The sequence below is a fragment of the Podarcis bocagei genome, assembly GCF_964188305.1.
Source record: "Podarcis bocagei genome assembly, chromosome: 2".
Lineage (NCBI taxonomy): Eukaryota > Metazoa > Chordata > Lepidosauria > Squamata > Lacertidae > Podarcis > Podarcis bocagei.
The window spans coordinates 68,031,371-68,051,869 of NC_138126.1; the positions used below are offsets into that span (position 1 = coordinate 68,031,371).

Below are 20,499 nucleotides of genomic sequence, written 5' to 3' on the forward strand. Positions count from 1 at the left end.
GAATAGATCTCTACAATGAAAAGCCAACCTATTGCCATGGTTTATTCCTCTTTGCTTAACGTGGAACACTCAAATCTATAAAGGGAATAAACCTATAAACTGCAGTGTTGTAACACCACCACGCCAACTTCCAGCCAAAATAATTCACTTTAACAGAACTTCTGATTGCAGCACACAGCCTGCACCCCCTCCCACAGGGACTCTTAGCCTCTAACAAGGTGAAGAATTTTACAGGTGGCCTTACACCAAAGCTTTCAGATTCAATGCTCTAGTCTTCTTATCTTCTTTCCCTCCACCTTTACTCCCAGCTCAGTGACTGTAACTGTCAGGAAAGCAAAGACCAGCTCGATCAACATGTCATTTGATTCACGTAGCCAGCCAATGAGTATCTGGAAGAAGGGAGGAGCTTGCTATTGAAGGGACTCTTCACAAGTGAACAGTTAAAATAGCCAAGGCAGACATATACACATATCTGTGTATACACACACACACACACACACACACACACACTTCTTTTCTCTCAGTGCCTTTATGCTTTTGAGTCTGAAAGGACATTCTCTCTCTCTTTCTCTCCTCCCCCCAGCACTTTCTCCCCATAATTTCTCTCTCTCTATTGCTCTATCTCTCTGTTCTGTTCTGTCCCATTTTTACTTGGAAAAGTGAGCCATCTGAAACAAGAAAATCTTGGACAATCTAGGTCAGACTGGAGCCGGGAAAGAGATTCTTCATCCACTATACCCGCAATGGATTGGATCACAAACATATCTTCAGGTGTCTACCAAACAGAGGATGAAGTGGAGCCAATGATTAGAAGATACCTAAACAGCACTGAGGACTACCTTACCTTTTTATATGGACCCAGACGGAGCCATTTGTTCCTGCCTATGACTTGGATATATGCTTCGATTTTCCTAGTTGGAGTGTCGGGCAACCTTTTAGTGTGCCTGGTGATTCTCAGGCACCGCAACATGAAAACGCCCACTAACTACTATCTCTTCAGCCTTGCCATTTCCGACCTGCTGGTCCTGCTCTGTGGGATGCCCTTGGAAGTCTATGAAATGTGGAGCAACTACCCCTTCTTGTTTGGATTGGCTGGGTGCTATTTCAAGACGGCTCTCTTTGAGACGGTGTGCTTCGCCTCCATCCTGAACGTCACCACAGTCAGCATAGAGCGATACGTGGCCATCATGCACCCCTTCCGAGCCAAGCTGAAGAGCACCAGGCGGCGCGCTTTGAGGATCATCATTGCCCTGTGGCTCCTGTCTGTCCTCTTCTCTCTTCCCAACACCAGCATCCATGGCATCGTACTGCAGTATTTCCCAAATCACACAGAAGTCCCTGGCTCAGCAACATGTGCTGTGGTTCAGCCCATGTGGATCTACAACTGTATCATCCAGTTAAGCTCCTTCCTCTTTTACGTGCTGCCAATGAGTGTCATCAGTGTGCTCTACTGCCTGATGGGGATGAAAGTGAGTCCTGCATCCTCTTTTTGTGTAACTTTCTTTAATGGTCCATCTCATCTTAAATCATCTCATCCTGTACTTTAAACTGTTTAAAATTGAGCCTCTACTGGCTTACCATTATCTTTCTGGCAATGCAACAGAAGTTTAGATTCTGCCATGTGGAAGCAATGCTTCGGGCATTCGCTTCCCATAACCATTCATTGCCCAATAATTAATGGAAACCCATTTACCTGACCTATTTATGACTTTTAAAAAGCACAAACATATCTTCTTCCAGCACTCTTGCAACTCCTATTTCACATTTGCAAAAGGATCCACGTGTTAGTTTGCTTTTTTAATCAACATTTAGCCAGTGCATGCTGATTAAGAATAAAAGTGCAATCAGTCTAAGAATATTTAGTACTTTTCCTCTTTTTTCTTAATCTTAAACAGGTTTATTCAGAAATAAGTCCCACTGAACTCAATACTGCCTATGAATGAGATCACCCAAGCATACCACATCACTGTACGATACAATTTCACATGTGCACTTTTCAAGAAGGTAGAAAGAAGAGCATCTATGGGCTAATAATAAAACAACTGGCATGGATGCTAGAAAAAGGAATACCTGAGCTGAATAAACAAACCAGAATGGTTCTGCTAAGTTTGCATTATCAATTACTCTCCTTCTTTACTGTTTGATTATTGCCACAAAATGATTCCCTCTGCCCTCATACAGGCAGGAAGTTATTATTTCAAAGGGATCCTAAAGAAATTGCTTAATCAAAACCCACCATAAGGCTGTCTTGGTGTTTTATAACAGCATCAGACACTTTTCAGATAATAATCCATTTGAAATGAAGTCACTTCTTGTGTTACAGGAAAAACCCACTAGGTCAAACCTTACACCAAATCCACAGTTAGGAGCTTTTCGGATGATTTGAAAAGGATTTTGCTTACCATTTCAGCCTTTTATATACAGATGCTTTATTCTTTATGGCGTATGCTCTTCCATTATGATATATTCTTCTGGCTTCATTCACAAAAGGCAACAGCAGTGGAATCATTGATCTAAACGTCACCTTTTGTGTTGGTGCTGGTTCTGTAAGATTAAGGTGCACGTAAGTAGGGATTAATCCTATTATGTATGAAAGTATTGTTTTCCTTGCATGTCCAGCATCAAATTCATTCTGCACAGGCTTTCATCCTAACCTGTTCTGTGTGGAACAGGAAAATATGCCATTTCATTCAGAAAGAAAAGATAACACTTTGATTGTGGACTGAGATAATCACATAGAGAGCGACGTTTCTCTCTCTCTCTCTCTCTCTCTCTCTCTCTCTCTCTCTCACACACACACACACACACACACACACCCTAGCACCATATTTGTGTCTATTATGTTCTGTTTCACAACAAGCTTCTCTCTTTCTCTCTAGTTGTGAGGATTTGAATGCAAAGAAGACAAGAAATCCTGAAACCTTAATGGGAAAGTAGGATTTCTTTAACCTGCAAGAACCCTGAAAGCTTTAAAAGCTAGGCTGAGAGTAGGGATGGGTTAGAAGTTCAGTTCAGTTTGCATTTAAGGTGAACTTATCTGATTCACACTTTCTAAAACAATACATGAAGTGAAGCAGGGGGGGAAATGCACTTCTCTTAATTTTGCAATGCAGATTCTCCAGGCAAGCAATGTGCACAAAAATGCATATATTAGTGAATGGTGCTCCAGGCCCCTTCTAATTCTATAATTCTATGATTCTAAATAGCATGCAAAAATGCATCATGTTACAGAAAACTGGTGTGCAGAAATGTGCATACCATTTCTGTAAGACTGTAAGGCTGTAAGGCTTTCTGTAAGGCTGTAAGATCTGAGGCTGCTGTTCAGACTCTTGGGTTGAGGTATTGTTTGGGGGGGTTACTGAGGGGAGGGTTGTTGCTGTTGGTTTTCTTGTATCTTTATTTTTGGATCTTGTGATTTATATGGAAATTGTTCAGTTTCGTTGTATATTTTTGGTGTTTTGTTTATTGTTTATGACTACTTTTGTTACTTTGCAATTTTGTGATTTTTTTTTCCATGTTGCAAGCCACCTTGAGCATGGTTTGAACTGTGGAAAGACGGCACACAGATAACACGATCTGTGTGCGAATTCACATGAGGATATTGGGTTAAAGCAAAAATGCAAAGTCATATGGGAATATGGAGAACTGAGTTGAAGAATGGGAAAACAAGAAACTGAAAGTGACAGATTTCCCCTTGTTGACCCAGCCTCTTCTGTGATAGTCATGCTCTAGTTGAGTTATGGAAGATTCTGACCCGAGCTACCTGATTTTACAGTTATGTCCAGGAAAAAAAACAGGGAATATTTGTTGTAGGCGCAGCAATTTGTATTCCAGGTTGAGGGGGAAATGAAGTAACCTTACACAACTTTCTTCACCCATGTCCACTAGAAGTTAGGGCTGGGGGTTTTCCCCTTTGGTGATTTGGAGAGAGCCAAGCTAAATGAGATGACATGTGTCAGCCTGATTTTTGTTCTTTAAATAGTAGTCATGAGGACTCCAATGAATCATAGAATCATGATTGTACACAAAATAATGTGTATGAAAATGCATATACTAAGGCATCCTTAGCTAGCAGAACCAGTGGTCAGAGCTGTAGACCAACAACAGGTGGAGACCAAAGTTTGAGAAACACTGTGCTGAGGTAAAGTGTCCATAAAAATGCATTTATTAGTGAATATAATGCACAAATAAAACTTTCTATGTGGGAAAATTTGGATAAAATGTGCATATTAGGCAAAAAAATCATGCAAAATTGTGTATATTCAGAGAAACTGGCAATAAAATGCTGACTGATTTTCATGAGGACTTTAAAAAAAAAAAACCCCAACCTCACACTGATGTGTAAATGTGGAGAACTGAACTTAAGATTTGAAAAATGAGAAACTGAGAGAAACCAAAATGGACAGATTTGTCTATCCCAGTAATCACTCATTCCCCACCAGCATGCTCTAGCATTCAACACACAATGCTTCCATTAATTAGCAGAGGTTGGGGGGGGCAGAAGGACAGAAAGCTCTCAACATACAGCTCTCAATCATTTAGAAACTAATTGCAAATGAGTTATTTTCCTCCACTGGCAGAAAAACAAAGTGATGCTGACAATCTCAGTAAACTTATAGGGAAGGAAGAAGGCATGAGTTATGTATTTAGAACTTTTGCTAATCAGCAACATTGATATCCCAGGACATTATGTAACAGGATTAGGGCTGGTTGCCATTTCCTTGATTATTCCGTTATTGATCAGTACACTCATGCCATTTGCTACCAATGGGAAAATGCAATGAAAAGTGTGAGGTGAACAAATGACTAACAGAAACATGTATAAACACCGTAAAAGCAAATCAAGATGCGTGCTCATTTTTTAATATCCTCCTGGCAAAGAAATCAGAATATAACCAGAAGCAGTCAGTGGGGCACAGCAGGGTGGTGTGGCGTTGCTCACCTGGCTTCCCAAAATAGAGGTTGCTACTGCGAGATGAGCGCCACAACCCCAGAGTCGTCCATGACTGGACCTAATGGTCAGGGGTCCCTTTACCTTTTTATTGGTATCTGATAGGGATATGGGAAGGGGTGCGACAGCAGAGAGGTCAGTTTGGTGCTGGCACAGTGGCAGAGCCAATCCAGTACTTATTCTGCTGTGCCTCCATTGCATCCCTGCTTCCTCACCTAGCCCTGACCCCTCTCCCTCTCAGTTACCAACAGTGACCCCCACACTGGGAAACCAGGTGAGCAACACTGCCCTACCCCATTCTGCTCTGCCAATCACTACCAGATTAATTCTAACCCTTACATAAGCTTTGCCCAGTAAATAGGTCATCTGGATGATCCCTAAGTGCATTAGTGATTTCCATGAGATCGTACACATTGTTACTACAAATATATTTCTGATGCAATTCGTGAAACTGAAATCCAAGTCAATTTGTTTCAGACCTCAGAAATAGTCAATTTACACTGCAATTCCATGGAAGTCCCAATGTGTTCATAGCAGTAGGTATTTTTAAGATTGCACCCTTAAGTGTAAGTGTGCAATCTTGGAATCCCACCAGCTTCATGCGACTTTATTCAGCTAGTGGCATGATAGCAGTTTTAAACTGTGAATATTATAAATCCCAAGAGTTTTGCTGCAAGGAATGCAGAGTAATAATAAAAAAGTCATATAGTATTTGCAAATGCCTGAAGGTTAATTGCAATATGGGACTATGTTTTTATTTAATAAATATGTAGGCAAAAATATAAATTTTCCTATGGAGCATTTTTCAAGTTTATTGCCATGCTACCACAATAAATACTCCATGGCTTTTTCTGGGGTGGGGAAAAAACTTTCAGGCAGGAAAGGCCAGCCACTGAATCATGTAGCAAAAATAGCAGCCATTAGTTGCTTTGCATGTTAAAGCAGTAAAAATATATTACCAAACAGAAATGAATTTTGAGTATATTAAACACTGGAAGACTGTGATGAGTTGATAAATGACAGAAATGATTTCATATTGACCACAGCTTCAAAGCTCATAAAAGAGCTTTTATGAGCAATAAATCCTAAAGCATAAAGCAGGTGGAGACAAAGACAGAGCCCACAGAAATCATGGGAAACCTATATTGTGCTTCCAGACAAGAGGCTTATCTACACTTCTTTTTAGCCATTTTTTTTAAAATGCAGCTTTACTTTACAGTATTCTGCCTATTAGATCCAGCTGCCTGCTTGCTAAAAGCTACAGAACGTTTTGCTTTCCAAGCTATTAATTAAAAGCACTTATCGTTACAAAACTCAATAAGAATGCCTTGCCATCTGATTAGTAATTAAGCACCATTAGTAATAGCAAATAAATGTCTTTCTATTGCACCTTGTTTTTGCTCAGTTATTCTCGTAGGTATTAAGTAGGATTTGAGCATATGTTTAAATTTGATTTGGTTTTATAATAGATCACAGCTACATGGTGGGTGTGATTCAGAATAAAACTACAGTGGTGCCCCGCAAGACGAATGCCTCACAAGACGGAAAACTCGCTAGACGAAAGAGTTTTCTGTTTTGGAGGTGCTTGGCAAAGCGAATTTCCTATGGTCTTGCTTCGCAAGACGAAAATGTCTTGCGAGTTCCTGCTGGTTTTTTCCCCCTTCCCCCCCTTTTTCTAAACCGCTAATCCGCTTATCAGCTGATCCGATCAGCAGATAAGCCGCTAAAAGCCACTAATAGCGCTAATCCGCTAATCCGTCAATGGGCTTGCTTCGCAAGACGAAAAAACCGCTAGACGAAGAGAATCACAGAACGGATTCTTTTCGTCTTGCAAGGCACCACTGTAGTTGTGATTAATATTGCAATTGTGGAGCGCTGATATGGATCTTATACCAGTCATAGGGTTGGGTCAAGACTGGTCCTACAATGGTCCCTGGGAAGGTGTCCTGAAGAATGTTTTAGAATACAACTTCTGAGGGTAGACACCTTGGTCTGACCTTGGAAGAAGATATGTGGCCTTCTCTCTGCTGTGGCAGAAACCTCAGTCACCCTTCCCTTGCCAATGTCTGAGATCCATTGGGGGGGGGTTAGACTCTATAAGTGGTGGATATCAGGGTGCACATGATACAACTGTACCAGGAAGTAGCATGAGCCCAGCAAGGCATTGGCAAATGATGGTTTGTTTTCCTTTGGTTTTCCTCTCTCCCGTTCTAGATTACCATCTTCATTAGTTAAACTGAGTCTAGCTACAACCCACAGTCAATGGTGCATAGAAACATGGTTAGGACCAGGTTTTAAGGCCCATTGGAAATATAAAACTGATTTAAAATCAAACCAAACTTCTGTATTGCAGTGTTGCTGTTCTTAGCAGCTTTTGTTGGTGATATACATAAAAGAGACAGGATAGAAATTAAAATAACAAATGAACAATAAGAATAAATAAATTCTATTTGCCCATGCATGTTTGTACCCCACTTTTCACCAGAGGTTTCATCAGTGGCGTAGCGTGGGTTGTCAGCACCCGGGGCAAGGCAAGTAATTTGCGCCCCCTAACCTGTGGATTTTGCGCCCCCCTAACCCATGGAGTGCGCCCCCCCCCAGATGTTGCGCCCGGTGCAGCCGGCCCCCCACTGCACCCCCCACGCTACGCCACTGGGTTTCATAGAGGCAAGATATTCTAGGATGGATTTTTCCCCACTCAGATCTCCTTTGTGTCCTCCACCACCCCCTGCTATACACTAATTTTTTCAAGCACCATGGAAAAGGTTAAGTGTAACTACATCTTTCTGTATTGGAAAGAAATGAAGTTTTAAAAGCACAGAACAGATGCCTCCGCAATCCATTCACCAGAAAATAAAATGCATACAGGATCTTGGACAGGGATTTTCACACTTTCTTATAATGCATCTCATTCAGCTAAAGAAATAATAATTTAAACAGCAATCTGAACTTGTTCAAACCATAATCTCTTGCCATTAAATTCAGAATTGAGCTAAACCTTTTCATTTTTTGCTTTTCTTTGGCTGGAGTTGAATCCAGGCTAATTTAATAGCATTCGGTTCCTATTAGTTATGACTAACTTCACAATAACTTCAGTAGAACCCTCAGTCCAAGTAACATAGTCTGGACCCAACCCATTGTGGCAGTATAAAGTGAATTTTATTTTCATTTTCAAAAATTACTTGCCACCACATCAATAAGAGGATTATGGGAAGCAGGGGATATTAGTTTTTCTGGTTCTGTAAATTTTATTGCATTTAGCTAACTACTGAAACTAAACCTCCATTCAGACATTGGAATCCATCTTGCAGGGATGAGTTTGCTATTTCTGCCCCCTATTGCCAGCACCCTTCATGAACCAGAGGCATAACTCCTGAATTGGGGAGCCCCCCCCCCCAGTCCTGTAGACTTAGAACCTTGCATGATTTAGAACCTTGAGAGGAATGGGCTTCCGACTCAAGATGATTGCTTATGACTCAGTAAGGTGATGAAGATGGTAATGGGCAGGACAGAGCTAGTCTGCTCTGCCCTCATCTCTCTCAAATGATTCTGATCACGTGTGGGATTGGAGCACCCCAATGGAATTAGAGCTCACATCCTTGGTAGGACAATGTTCATGGAACATTGTCATTCTTCATACATGCAGTTTTAGAATATATTTGATATGGTGCTTCTTATCGCTCTCCCTTCTTCTATTCCTTATCAATTTGGGGGGTTGTTGTTTCTGCTTTACTTGGCTTTCAGCTGTTGGTCTGAGTGATTTTGAATACTTTTGCACATTCTACACATGTGATGCCCCTTTCCCTGAGTTCATTGACTTTATCCTGTTAATAAGATTCTGTGTGATACTAGGAGTGTGGAGCACAAATTGGCACAATAAACCTCTGGTTCTTTCTGAGCTAATGGACTGCTGGAGGAGGTGAAGATCCCAGTTCGCTGACAGTCATTTTCAAAGTACCAGAAAATGGCTTTCTTGGCTTCTCTCTGTTTCTCCTGGCGTTCAGAGTTCTCTCTCTTTCTAAGACTTTTTGACAGCACTTTAGTAATTAAAAGGGTAGCTTTCTTAATAAGCCTTATTTCACTGCAAATCAATGGTAGCCTAAGCAAGAAATAGTATAGCTTACATCAATACATGATGTCCTTTCTTTTGAAAGCTGCAGAGCTGATGAATACACACACAGGGTTACCAAAGAACCCACCCACTCTCCATTTCTGGTGCCAAGCTGATGTCCATGGATTAAAAACAAACAAACAAAACTTCATATATATAACACCAGTGGTTCTGGCAAGCAAAGGAGTTAAAATTTAATCTTGCTATGAGCCTTCAGCATGCTTGCTTTGTCTGGTTACCTATATGGGCGTAACACCCCTATTTTCTTGGTTGTACATGTTGCAGAACTGGACATTTGTGCATGTTATGGACTGGACAAGATTCCATCGGAAGAACTTTCTGATAGCAAGAGCTGTTCAACAGTGGAACAGACTCCCATGAGAGGTGGTGGACTCTCCTTCCATGAAGGTTTTTAAGCAGAGGTTGAATGGCCATCTGTCATGCATGATTTAACTGAGATGCCTGCATTGCAGAGGGTTGGGCTAGAAGATGAAGCTTAGGGTCCCTTCCAACTCTACAATTCTAGGAGTTGCTAACTTAGTGCCTCCAGATGTTGCTGCACTGTAAGTCCAATCAGCCCCTGCTAGCATGACCAATAGTCAGGAATAATGGAAACTGAAGTCCAAGAATGTCTGATTATCTCTGCAATATCCTTAACTGTACACTACAGGCGATTTTAACTGTACACTACACAGTATTCCAAATGTGGTCATGCTTGTTTTTCTATATGTTGTTTTATCTTTAACAATACTTTCCACCAGTTTTTCCAGGACAGACTGATTTTCACTGATGTTGTTAGATCCATTCCTACAGCAATGTTTCCTGACTTTTTCTCCTCCAATTACCAGCTGAGAGGAGACTGTTCTTTGGAAGTAGATGAAATGGGAATTAATGTTAAAAGACCATCCAGAAAGTCTGTCACTAAGATGTTATGTAAGTAACAAATTTGTGCTTTGCATTATGAATGAATGTGAGGCAGGCCAATGTACGATAATGTATTTTAGGATAAGGTTACCAGACGTCCCTATTTCCCGGGGACATTTCCCAGATGGCAGTCAAACGTGGCAATCCCTATTTGCATTGCCTCCCTGCAATTTTAATCAGAGTTGCAGAGTATGTATGTGCAGTGTATTTCAGGAATCGAGTCTGCAACCCTGTACTACTAACCAAGGAGTAAGTCCCATCTAATTCAATGAGGTTCATTGTTTAGTACAAGGGTAGTCAACCTTTTTATACCTACCACCAACTAATGTATCTTTCTTGATGGTAAAATTTCCTTACCGCCCACCAGTGCTCGATGGAAGGAAGATTCAGCTTGTGCCGTAGAACCCCCTACCACCCACCTAGAATCCTGAAATGCCCACTAGTGGGCGGGAGGGACCAGGTTGGCAATCCCTGGTTTAGTAGATGTGCATTGGGTTGCCCTGAACCAGGACTTTCCACTTCTGCTTGTGATTACTTTGGAAAAAGGACTCGGAAGCTTCCATGCAATTACAGACACAAAGAACTGTACGAAGCAATTTTATACATGAATCTCTTTCATACATGAATAATTATTACTTTAGCAACAGCAGCAATAGTGTCACTATATCTTGCCCAAGGCAACCCAAAGTGACTTACAACCAATGAATACATCTGGAAAGCATTATGCATGTGTCTCTCTTGATACCATTAGGTGCAAGACTCCTTTAGGACTCTTGCACCTGTGGGTGAGATAGATCTGGTGTCCATGCAGGCACAGGACTGATTTTTTCCAAATCTACATGTAGGCCAAGCTCACCCACAGATACAGGAGTCCTGAGAGAGTCTTGCATCTCGTAGTTACATTATGCGGCAGGTGCTAAAATAGGGATGGTGGAGAATCTTAATTCAGTTTCCACTTAAATGTGATTCACACTTCCCAAAACAATATGCTGTCATCCTGCGGCTAAGTAATATGTACATAAAAGCACGCAGCATGGTAAAGTGTGCATAAAAGGCATATATTTGTGAAAACAATATCCAAAGTGTATTATGTTAGGGAAAATGTTCATACTAAGATAAATTTGCATAACATGCTGATGAATTTTCATGATGAGTTCTTTTTAAATCACAAGCTGATGTGGGAATGTGGATAACTGAACTTAATATTAATAAAAAGAGAAGAAGAAGAACGCTGAGAGACCAAAATTGACAGATTTGCCCATTCCTCTGATAGAATAATAAAATGTCCCATGAGAAGCAGTGCCAGACCTTCAGTTTATACAGCCCCATCCAAATTTGCACTGGCAATGGCTTGTCTAGAGTTCACTTATTCTAAGTAGAATGTTCAATAAGAACCAGTAAAGTATTTATTTCCACTTGTAAAATAACACACTGATTTAAAATATATATCAATGAAATACTGAAGCCTGATATCAGTGTAGAATCAAACTTTTCTTGTAAGCTAACTTCATCTTGTATGAGCAAAACAGAAAAGAGGAATGTAAATGTTACAAATGGGAAAAAAGATATTTCTGTTTGATTAAAGTGGGAAGCTATCTGAAGTATTCATTTGCTTTCTTGAATCACCTGGTTTGATGCAGTAAAATAACAGCCTATATGTCTTGCTCTTCCTTCATTCTTCTCTCTCTGACAGTTGTCCTAGTAATCGTTTTCGGCATATGCTGGGCTCCGTTCCACACAGACCGACTCTTCTACAGCTTTGTCGTAAACTGGACAGAACCTCTTGCCAATATGTTCAACTTAATCCATGTGGTGTCAGGTAACTTTCTCTTTGTCTCACAGTTTGTTCAGCACAAGCAAAGTGTCCCAAAAGAAAACTCTGATGGTTATGTTCAGTCAGAATGACATAAAATGACCCTCTGATAAACCAATGAAAACCATCATTCAATAAACTGAGACTTGGAAAGAATGTTCTCCAGTGAACATCAACTGCTGAATGAAAATGTGTTTTCTTCCTCCCTTCCACACTACAAAGGGCCGTGGGTCAGGCAAAAGGCAGTAGCAGACAGTGGGGTGAAGTGGGGTGCTCACCTGACCTCTGGTCACCCGTGTTGCTGCTGCATACCAGGGCAGAGAGGTGGTGTGGTGGCAGGGTTGGTGCAGTGCAAATGCACTAACCGGAGCACAGAATTGGCTCCTCTGGTACATTTGCAATGGGTTATCCTGGTATGCAGCAGTGATGCAGGTGACTGAAGTCAGGGCGTACTTTGGTCTTTCAAATTTCAGCAGCGCCCTGTGCAAGGTCAAAATTCAGTGTTTGCCCCATCTCTTGTTTTCCATTTTGCTCTATCCATTGCTCAGGCTCCATGCTCAGTGCAGCAGAACCGGTCATGCTGCCCTAAACCCCCCTCTGCTGAAGGTCAGATGATTGCCACCACTCCACTGTCCACTACTGGATGAAGGTTCTAGCCTTTCTTCCTCCAAAGTCTGTGCTCCTGTGCTATTGTAGGTGGGGGTAGCATTATATTGCAGATCAATACAAATACTCTCCCTCTCCCTCCGTCCTTGATAGCTTAGATGTGACTTAAAGACCCATAATATAAATCTGTGCTAAGGTTAACAAAACAGAGAAGGTGCAAAGGTGCCACAATGGCATGACTTCTTAAGGCCATTGTGACCCACACTCAGCATTTTTACTCGTAAAAATAAGCAAAACCCATTATTATTGCTACTAGACCATCTCTAATATAGATGGGATAATAAACAAAATGTTCTCTTTGCTGATTTCTCAGCCAAGCAAGGAATCTCATTAGAAAGTACAAGGAAGAAATAGATAGATCATTGATAGATAGATCATAGATGATAGATATAGATAGATAGATAGATAGATAGATAGATAGATGATAGATGATAGATGATAGATGATAGATGATAGATGATAGATGATAGATGATAGATGATAGATGATAGATGATAGATAGATAGATAGATAGATAGATGATAGATAGATAGATAGATAGATAGATAGATAGATAGATAGATAGATGATAGATAGATAGATGATAGAAATTCTTGTTGTAGGTCCAAGGGTTTATAAGCACCTAATTATATTACTGCTGCAGACACAATGCAAATACATAGGGTGCAATAACCACCAGCCGAGCAACTCTGGTATTTAGTGGAAGTCCATTATGATGGCTGAATACCAGATACACCACAACCATGACAGATGAACCCTGTCCGTGCTTCTTGCTTGTCTGAATGGAGGATAGAGTGCTGTGTGTAACAAAGCATTCATTGCTCCTTGCACTTTTGCCTCTGGCCCCAGTCATTGCTGGCATATGAGAAGAGGGGGGCAGGAAAGGTTGCTCAGAAGGAAATGCGGCTCTTGAAGCTTCCCCACTCCAGCTTTAAATCACACACACATACTGCTTAATTTATATATAATTAGGCAGACCTGTCTTTGAAAGACACAGGTTTGCTATCAGCTGTCATGTGGTAATTTAGGTTGGTCCCAAGGTGTAGCAGATCATTTTCTTACAAGCTTTGAACATAACAGCTCCTTTCCCTTAACTGCTTTGTATTCAGACTGGAGCACTGTAATCTCTTTGACAGCACTGCAATAATTTTTGTCTTGGAGAACAAGTGCAGCTAATATATCTAAAAAACATTGCCTTTAATTAGGCAGAAACGGGGCCTGTAAATGCACCACCTGATAAGACTAGCCTTGTTCCTGTCAGCCAGTTAAGCTGAGCAGAGGAACTATAGCTCACAAGTTGTCTCCCTGTTTCTTTCTGCTGTTTCCCCTCTCCTAGGCATTTTCTTCTATCTGAGTTCTGCTGTTAACCCTATAATCTACAATTTGCTGTCCAGGCGTTTTAGGATGGCTTTCCTGAGTGTCATCTTTCCTCAGTGCAAACACTGGCACCCCAGACACACTACCAGTCGCCTCCCATCCCAGCGGAGCATCTTCATGCTTGGGGAACTCAATGTTGCAGGGTCCGCAGAAGAAAGAAGCCATCCATATCCGCAGAGGTCGTCTGTCTGCAGCTCTCACCTGTCTGGCGGTCTGTGACTAATGTGACCTTTGGATGTCCTCCCAGCCGCACGGGAGCTACTTATCCATGACCAGCTCTTGCACAGCTGAAAGATCATATGAATGACCCAAGCGTGTGTTTCTTTCCTCAGTACCAGGAGGAGCAGGGCTTGTTCCGTGGGAGAGGCTACACAATCAGGCCCCATCCACATGGTTTCCCAGCTGTGCAGGAGATGTTTGTGCATAAGGGCACCTTGTTGGATGCTGAAGGATGAGGCCCACGTGAGAGATGTGAGGAGAAATAGAAATTACACTTCCTTTTGAGGAAACTGGGGGCTTTGGGGAGCACCCTTTCAGCCTACAAATTGTCTTTCTGTTGGTGTTCATTTTACAGCCTTCCCGGGTATCTATACTTCCAGAAAGTCCTCTTATGGCCTCATCTGGGCTTTCCTGTAAGTGTAAGAAGCTAGAGGAGGCACCTACCAAGTCTTTGACAGCTGTTCGCTATTATTTTTCCTTTTAAAGAAATCAGTACAGAAAATGAGAGTGTTTTTTAAGAAAGGAATGAATAAATAAAAGGAAGCTGTTCCCTTAAAAACAAAACCAGCAAGAGCAACAGTCTCAGACACCTGGTAGCCACTCTCTGCAACTTCTGCTGCTTCAGTTAATCCCCAGGGGAAAGGCATCATGAGGTAACTCATGCCATGGAGCTATTAAGATCAAGTAGCACCAGCATCCAGAGAGGTTAGAGACTGCTGGAAGAAAGATTGAATAGAAAAAAGGTAAAAAGATAAAAGACCCCCCTGGACGGTTAAGTCCAGTCAAAGGCAACTATGGGGTTGGGGCACTCATCTCGCCTTCAGGCCAAGGGAGCCGGCGTTTGTCCACAGACAGCTTTCTGGGTCATGTGGCCAGCATGACTAAACTGCTACTGGCACAATGGGACACCGTGACGGAAACCAGAGCACATGGAAATGCTGTTTACCTTCCTGCCGCAACAGTACCTATTTATCTACTTGCACTGGCATGCTTTCAGACTGCTAGGTTGGCAGGAGCTGGGACAGAGCAATGGGAGCTCACCCTATGACGGGGATTTGAAATGCCAACCACAGTGGTAGACCACAAAGTAGACCACAGTGCTACCCATGTCCCTATTGAATAGAAATAAATATATATGCACAGCACCTTCAGCCAGCTTGCAACAGTAAGGTAAGCTCAGTCCTGCATTCACCAGTGTTATAAATACAAACTAAAGACTTTCTAAAGCACCCTGAAAATGGGACAGAAGCTTCTTTCATGGGAGAAAACAAACATTTCAAGAGATCAGAGGACATTTTTGAGAACTGTATGAAACTTTATTCATTGCACTACAATGACTGTCTCATTCCCTTATCCATATTCAGTAATTATTGTGATTAAAATCTATCCCTTGCTTATTTTTTTAAAAATTTAAAACATTCCTAAACTGTCCACCATCCTGTCAGGAAACCAAGGTTGGGGTACACCATGTTCCAATACAACAATAATAAAGCAACTGATAAGGTCACGTGATCAATTAAAATTTATGATGAGTTCATTTGCCTGGGTAAATAAAAATCTTCTTTGTCTGGTGCCTAAAATATTGCAGGGTAGATACTGCTAACAGTGGCAGAGTTAGCTGCATGGGTGCCTGGAACGGTGGCCATGCCATGCACCCGGGGGGGGGTGAGCTGCGGTGGAGGGGGGATCCGCCACACAGGGTGATTCATGGGGCGATTGGCAGTGGCGGCGGGGTGATTCGGCGGGCGGGGCAATCCACCACAATCCGCTGGGTGGGGCGATCCACCGCACAGGGGAATTGGCAGCAGGGCGATCTGCCGAGCACGGGGGTGGCGGGGCAAGCCCCCTGCGGTGTGCCTTTTTGTCACCCCTCTCATGGATGGCACCCGGGGCGAACCGCCCCCACCTTTCTAGGCCCCTGACTGGAAAAAATCTCTTTAAGAAAGCTCTTTAGAAATCTCCATAACTGAGACACCAGAGCTAAAAGAGCCCTCTCTCCTTTGGGGTAGAATAGTATATGTAGTATAGGAGGTGCCTGGCGAAGAGCCTCAGCTGAAGATCTAAAGGGAAATTCAGACTGAGGTGGGAAGGGGTGCTCCTTCAGGTATCTGGATTAGTTAAAACTCAGGTTTGGTTTGCCTAAATGAATAAACAACATGCTACAACTCCCCGTGGAAAAAGTAGCATTAGATGGACAGAAAGAATTTGTTCTGATTTGCATATTTGCTACAGTAAAATGCATTCCCATTAATATTATTTTTTTCAGTCAGGCAGAGTAGGGAGAAGTCATGTGAATACAGAGCACAGAGTCCCATACTTACAATGCAATCTGAAGCATGTTTTCCCACTGTATTCATTGGGACTTTCTCCAAGGTACATAACATGTACATAAGTTTGCGCACTTTTAGATTTGGGTCTACTGTGTCAATTGAGAGATGAGACTATCACTGGCTCTACAAATTCTGGTATTGTATATTCACCTATTTTATCTATTGTGGAATGAGCATAATTACCGTAGTTCTTTGGTATTGTTTGTTCTTGTGGTTCTGATAGCATAGTACCAGTCCAGATACAAGTGTGGCATTTATGTGTGTAATGTACAGGTCAACAGGCAAATCTGTGACGTGTCAAACACCAACATGTGGTAAGGAATGGAAGATCTTCTCACTAGTCATGTGTAAGGTGTTTTTCTCACTGAACAGAGTCCTGGTACATGTAGATAAATTGGATGCATCAAAACAAAACTCAGAGGTTGTGTTCCTTCTCTTTCTTCTCTACTGTTCAGAGAAGGAAGAACATCTTGTTCAAATTACAGTGATCCCTCTATCATATGCATCCCATAATTTCTAGGTTATTCACAAGGAAAATCAAATGGAATTGAAGTATACTCTTGAAATGGTCAAATTGCCACATATTAACCCATACATATACATATATTTGAATGTTGAGATTTCCATAGTATCTACACATAGGCATATATCTTACTAATACATAGCTCAGTGTTTATCAGAGAAAAGATTAAACTTATGCATTCAGAAATGCTGCTTCACCAGTTCAGCTAAACGGCAACAAGTTCAAACAAATGTGAAACTCTACTTCCAATTCACACAAAATCACAGTGCACTATTAAAATACCTCTTGAGATAAACATAGATCCTAATAATCACTGGACACTTTACTTCTCCCTGCAGACACTGGCAAATCCTTTACTACCCCCAAGTGGAGAAATATATATGTTCAGTTATTTACATTTATATCCATTTTAACCTATTCCTTCCTTCAATCATTAACATTCTCTTTTTTAAAATCACAATTTCATTGTGAATTACTATTTATGTGACTTTTTATACCTTTAAATGTTTTGCTAACTCGTGATCTGATAGGCGATTTGGAGTTGCAGACACCAAGGCTTCTAAAAATTACACTATCCCAGTGACTTGGGAGCACTGGCAACATTTTGAATGATAACTCGTGAATGGACCCTTCCATCCTAAGCAGTCAAATGGATACAGTTTACCAGTAAGGGCTACACTTTGGGTTTCACTGGGAAAAACGATGCTCATTATTTTCTGAGTAGCAGGAGAAGAACAGTTGCTATGAGTTCCAGACTTCTACAGCTCTTTGTACATATCTAGTGGAATATTTAAAAATAATGTATGACTGATTGCATGCATAAAATCTCGCCAAACAGCAGTCCAGCATTCATCACAATGGATACCCACTGGTACTTTAGCTATGCTAGGATCACAGGGTAGATAGAATCTTTATTTGCATCAGTCACTAGCCACAGCAGTAAAATAAAATACAATGTACTGAGGATAGAGCTAAATGCTTAGTTATACAAAGTACATTCTAAAGGTTAACACCACAGGATTAAAAAGGAGGGAGCAGGGTTAGGTGCCCCAGTTCTATTTTCCATCTCCCTTATAATTTTTATCTCTCCCTCCCAAAGAAACAAAGGACAACAAGCCACAAGAAGATTGTTTTAAAAATCATTTTATTTTCAAATAAATAAATAAGAAACCAAGTATCCTCTCAACTATTAATTTCAAAGTTGCCCGAAACAATGTTTTTCACCCACCCAATGCCTTGGTGAATGGGAATGTTTTAAAATTCTGCCTAAGTTTCCTGAAGATTATTTTTTTTTAATGCAAATCCCTGCAGAAATGTGGAGAATTGAAGCTAAGTTTGGAAAAAGGAGAAACAGAGAGAAGTGAAACTGACAGATTCATAGCAAAGAAATCTGAGGGATGGCAGGCATACACAACAAGTTGCAGAGCCCCACAGAATGCAAACGTGGAACCCACCCACTGGTTTGAAAATGACACACAATTCACACAGCCAGTAGCATCAACCAGCCAACTGCTTCAGTACAACACATTCTGCAATGGGAACCTGAGACATCTGTGATAGACCTTTGAGCATAGTTCTGATAGGCTCCTTCTTTTGGAAATTACTCAGTGTAGTAGTCTATGGCTGGCAAAGAAGCCAGCTGGCAAGCGAAATGGCACCCATCCAGGCATCAGACCCCACCTTAGTGTTTCATCAAAAGTCAGCTGCTTTAAGGAGTTGGCAGCATCACAGATCTTCCAGTGCCTAAAATATTTTCCCCTCCCCCTCCTGCCAGAGTTCAACATTGTAAAATACTGCTTTTTTTCTGTGTGATTGATCATAAGCCACTGTGGTTTTTGAACTGTCTGGCCTGTGCAGGAGCATGAAAACAACAGGTAGATGGAAATGTCAAGAAACCTATAGCAGTTCAACAGTTCAGTCTCTATTTGATCTGACAGCACCTTTCAATGTACAACTTGCTGCTTAAATGGAACACTCAGGATGAGACTGTTAAATCAGCCATGATAAAATGGGCTCAGGACATTGGGTACAACATCATGTTTGAAGACTGGGAAAGGTTATGGACCACCGGTATGAAATTCACGGCATGTAATGCCTTGAAAGAAAATATTATGAAAATGATATATAGGTGGTACATGACCCCAGTCAAGCTTGCTAAAATATACCATTTGTCTGATAATAAATGTTGGAAATGTAAGGAGGCTGAAGGGACATTCTTTCACCTCTGGTGGACATGTCCAAGGGTGAAGGCCTTCTGGGAAATGATCTACAACGAGTTAAAAAAGGTATTTAAGTATACCTTTCCCAAGAAACCAGAGGCCTTCCTTTTGGGCATTGTCGGCCAGAATGTGTTAAAGAAGGATAGAACATTTTTTATGTATGCAACAACAGCAGCAAGAATACTTATCGCAAAGCACTGGAAGACACAAGATTTGCCCACACTGGAGGAGTGGCATATGCAATTGATGGACTATATGGAACTGGCCGAAATGACTGGCAGAATCCGGGATTTGGGAGAAGAAACAATGGAGGAGGACTGGAAAAAATTTAAGGACTATTTACAAAAACATTATAAGTTATATGAATGCCAATAATTTGCATGAATTGAAAAATTAAGCTCCAGCAATAAGATTTTGTATATTGGAAATTAAGATATGACTATGAAAGGACTAAAGTTTAAAATAATATTGTGTTTATTTTAGGGCAAAAGTAAATTGATAATAAGTATTTTGAACCCAAAAGAGAATTATTTGAAAGTATCAATAACACATGAAACAAGACATTAATTTGCTGATATTTTTATTGTAAAGAAAGCAGGGTGAGGGAGACGTGGGGAAGTCCAGTCGGTTATGGAAAGATGTAATGGAAAGTTGGATTTCTTTTGTTTTTCTTTTCTTTCATAGCAAATCTCTGGCGAACCTAAGCACACCATGGTTGGGAATGTTCTACTGGGAAAGAAAGAGAATGGCTTGGCTCTGTAGTGTCATAGTGGAAGAAAGGGATTCAGCATAGAGGAGCTGATGGATTTCTCCTGAGCCAAGCTCAAAAACTAGTTTAGGGGACTCTGTAGTAGCCAGCAGGGTAGCACAGGTGGGGGGGGGTGCACTGCTAATCTGGCTTCCCAACGCTGTGCATTGCTGCCTGTTACTGAGAGGAAGAGAGTGGGGAGATCAGTGTGGTGCAATTGCTGGGCTCCCTAATAGTTTTCTCAGAAAAATCTCTTCTACGCCATTTCAGTTCAGCTCTTGAAATTTTAGATAAAAGGTGCAATGTTCAGGAGCAATTCTTTGTCAACAATAATATATTTTAAAAAGTCAAGTGGTCACAAGAATCTGCCATGAAGACTTTTTCTTAAAAAGAAAAAGGGAAAAACTAAATGCACAAAATCAGGCTCAGAATATGAAATCAGTGCATCAAGAGTTATAAACAATACAGTTTGTCTTTTCCATACACAATGGGTTGGATCCAGGTTGTGCACCTCTTACAATATTTTATAATATTTAATGTGACTTCCTTCACATTAAATATTATACTGGGGCTGTCTCTGTCATCTTTTGGGTACCTATTATTATTAATACCCCAGCC

At 41.2% G+C, this 20,499-nt stretch overlaps 1 protein-coding gene across 1 annotated transcript; it reads left to right on the top strand.

Annotated features, from left to right (window-relative positions):
• The first annotated feature begins 516 nt into the window (after positions 1–516).
• On the top strand, positions 517–15,537 carry NMUR2 (neuromedin U receptor 2). The gene is made up of 4 exons (XM_081181137.1): positions 517–1,469; positions 9,911–9,995; positions 11,680–11,805; positions 13,802–15,537. Exons 1-4 carry the CDS (start codon positions 744–746, stop codon positions 14,059–14,061), a joined length of 1,197 nt encoding a protein of 398 aa, XP_081037263.1. The 5' UTR covers positions 517–743; the 3' UTR covers positions 14,062–15,537.
• The last annotated feature ends 4,962 nt before the right edge of the window (positions 15,538–20,499 follow it).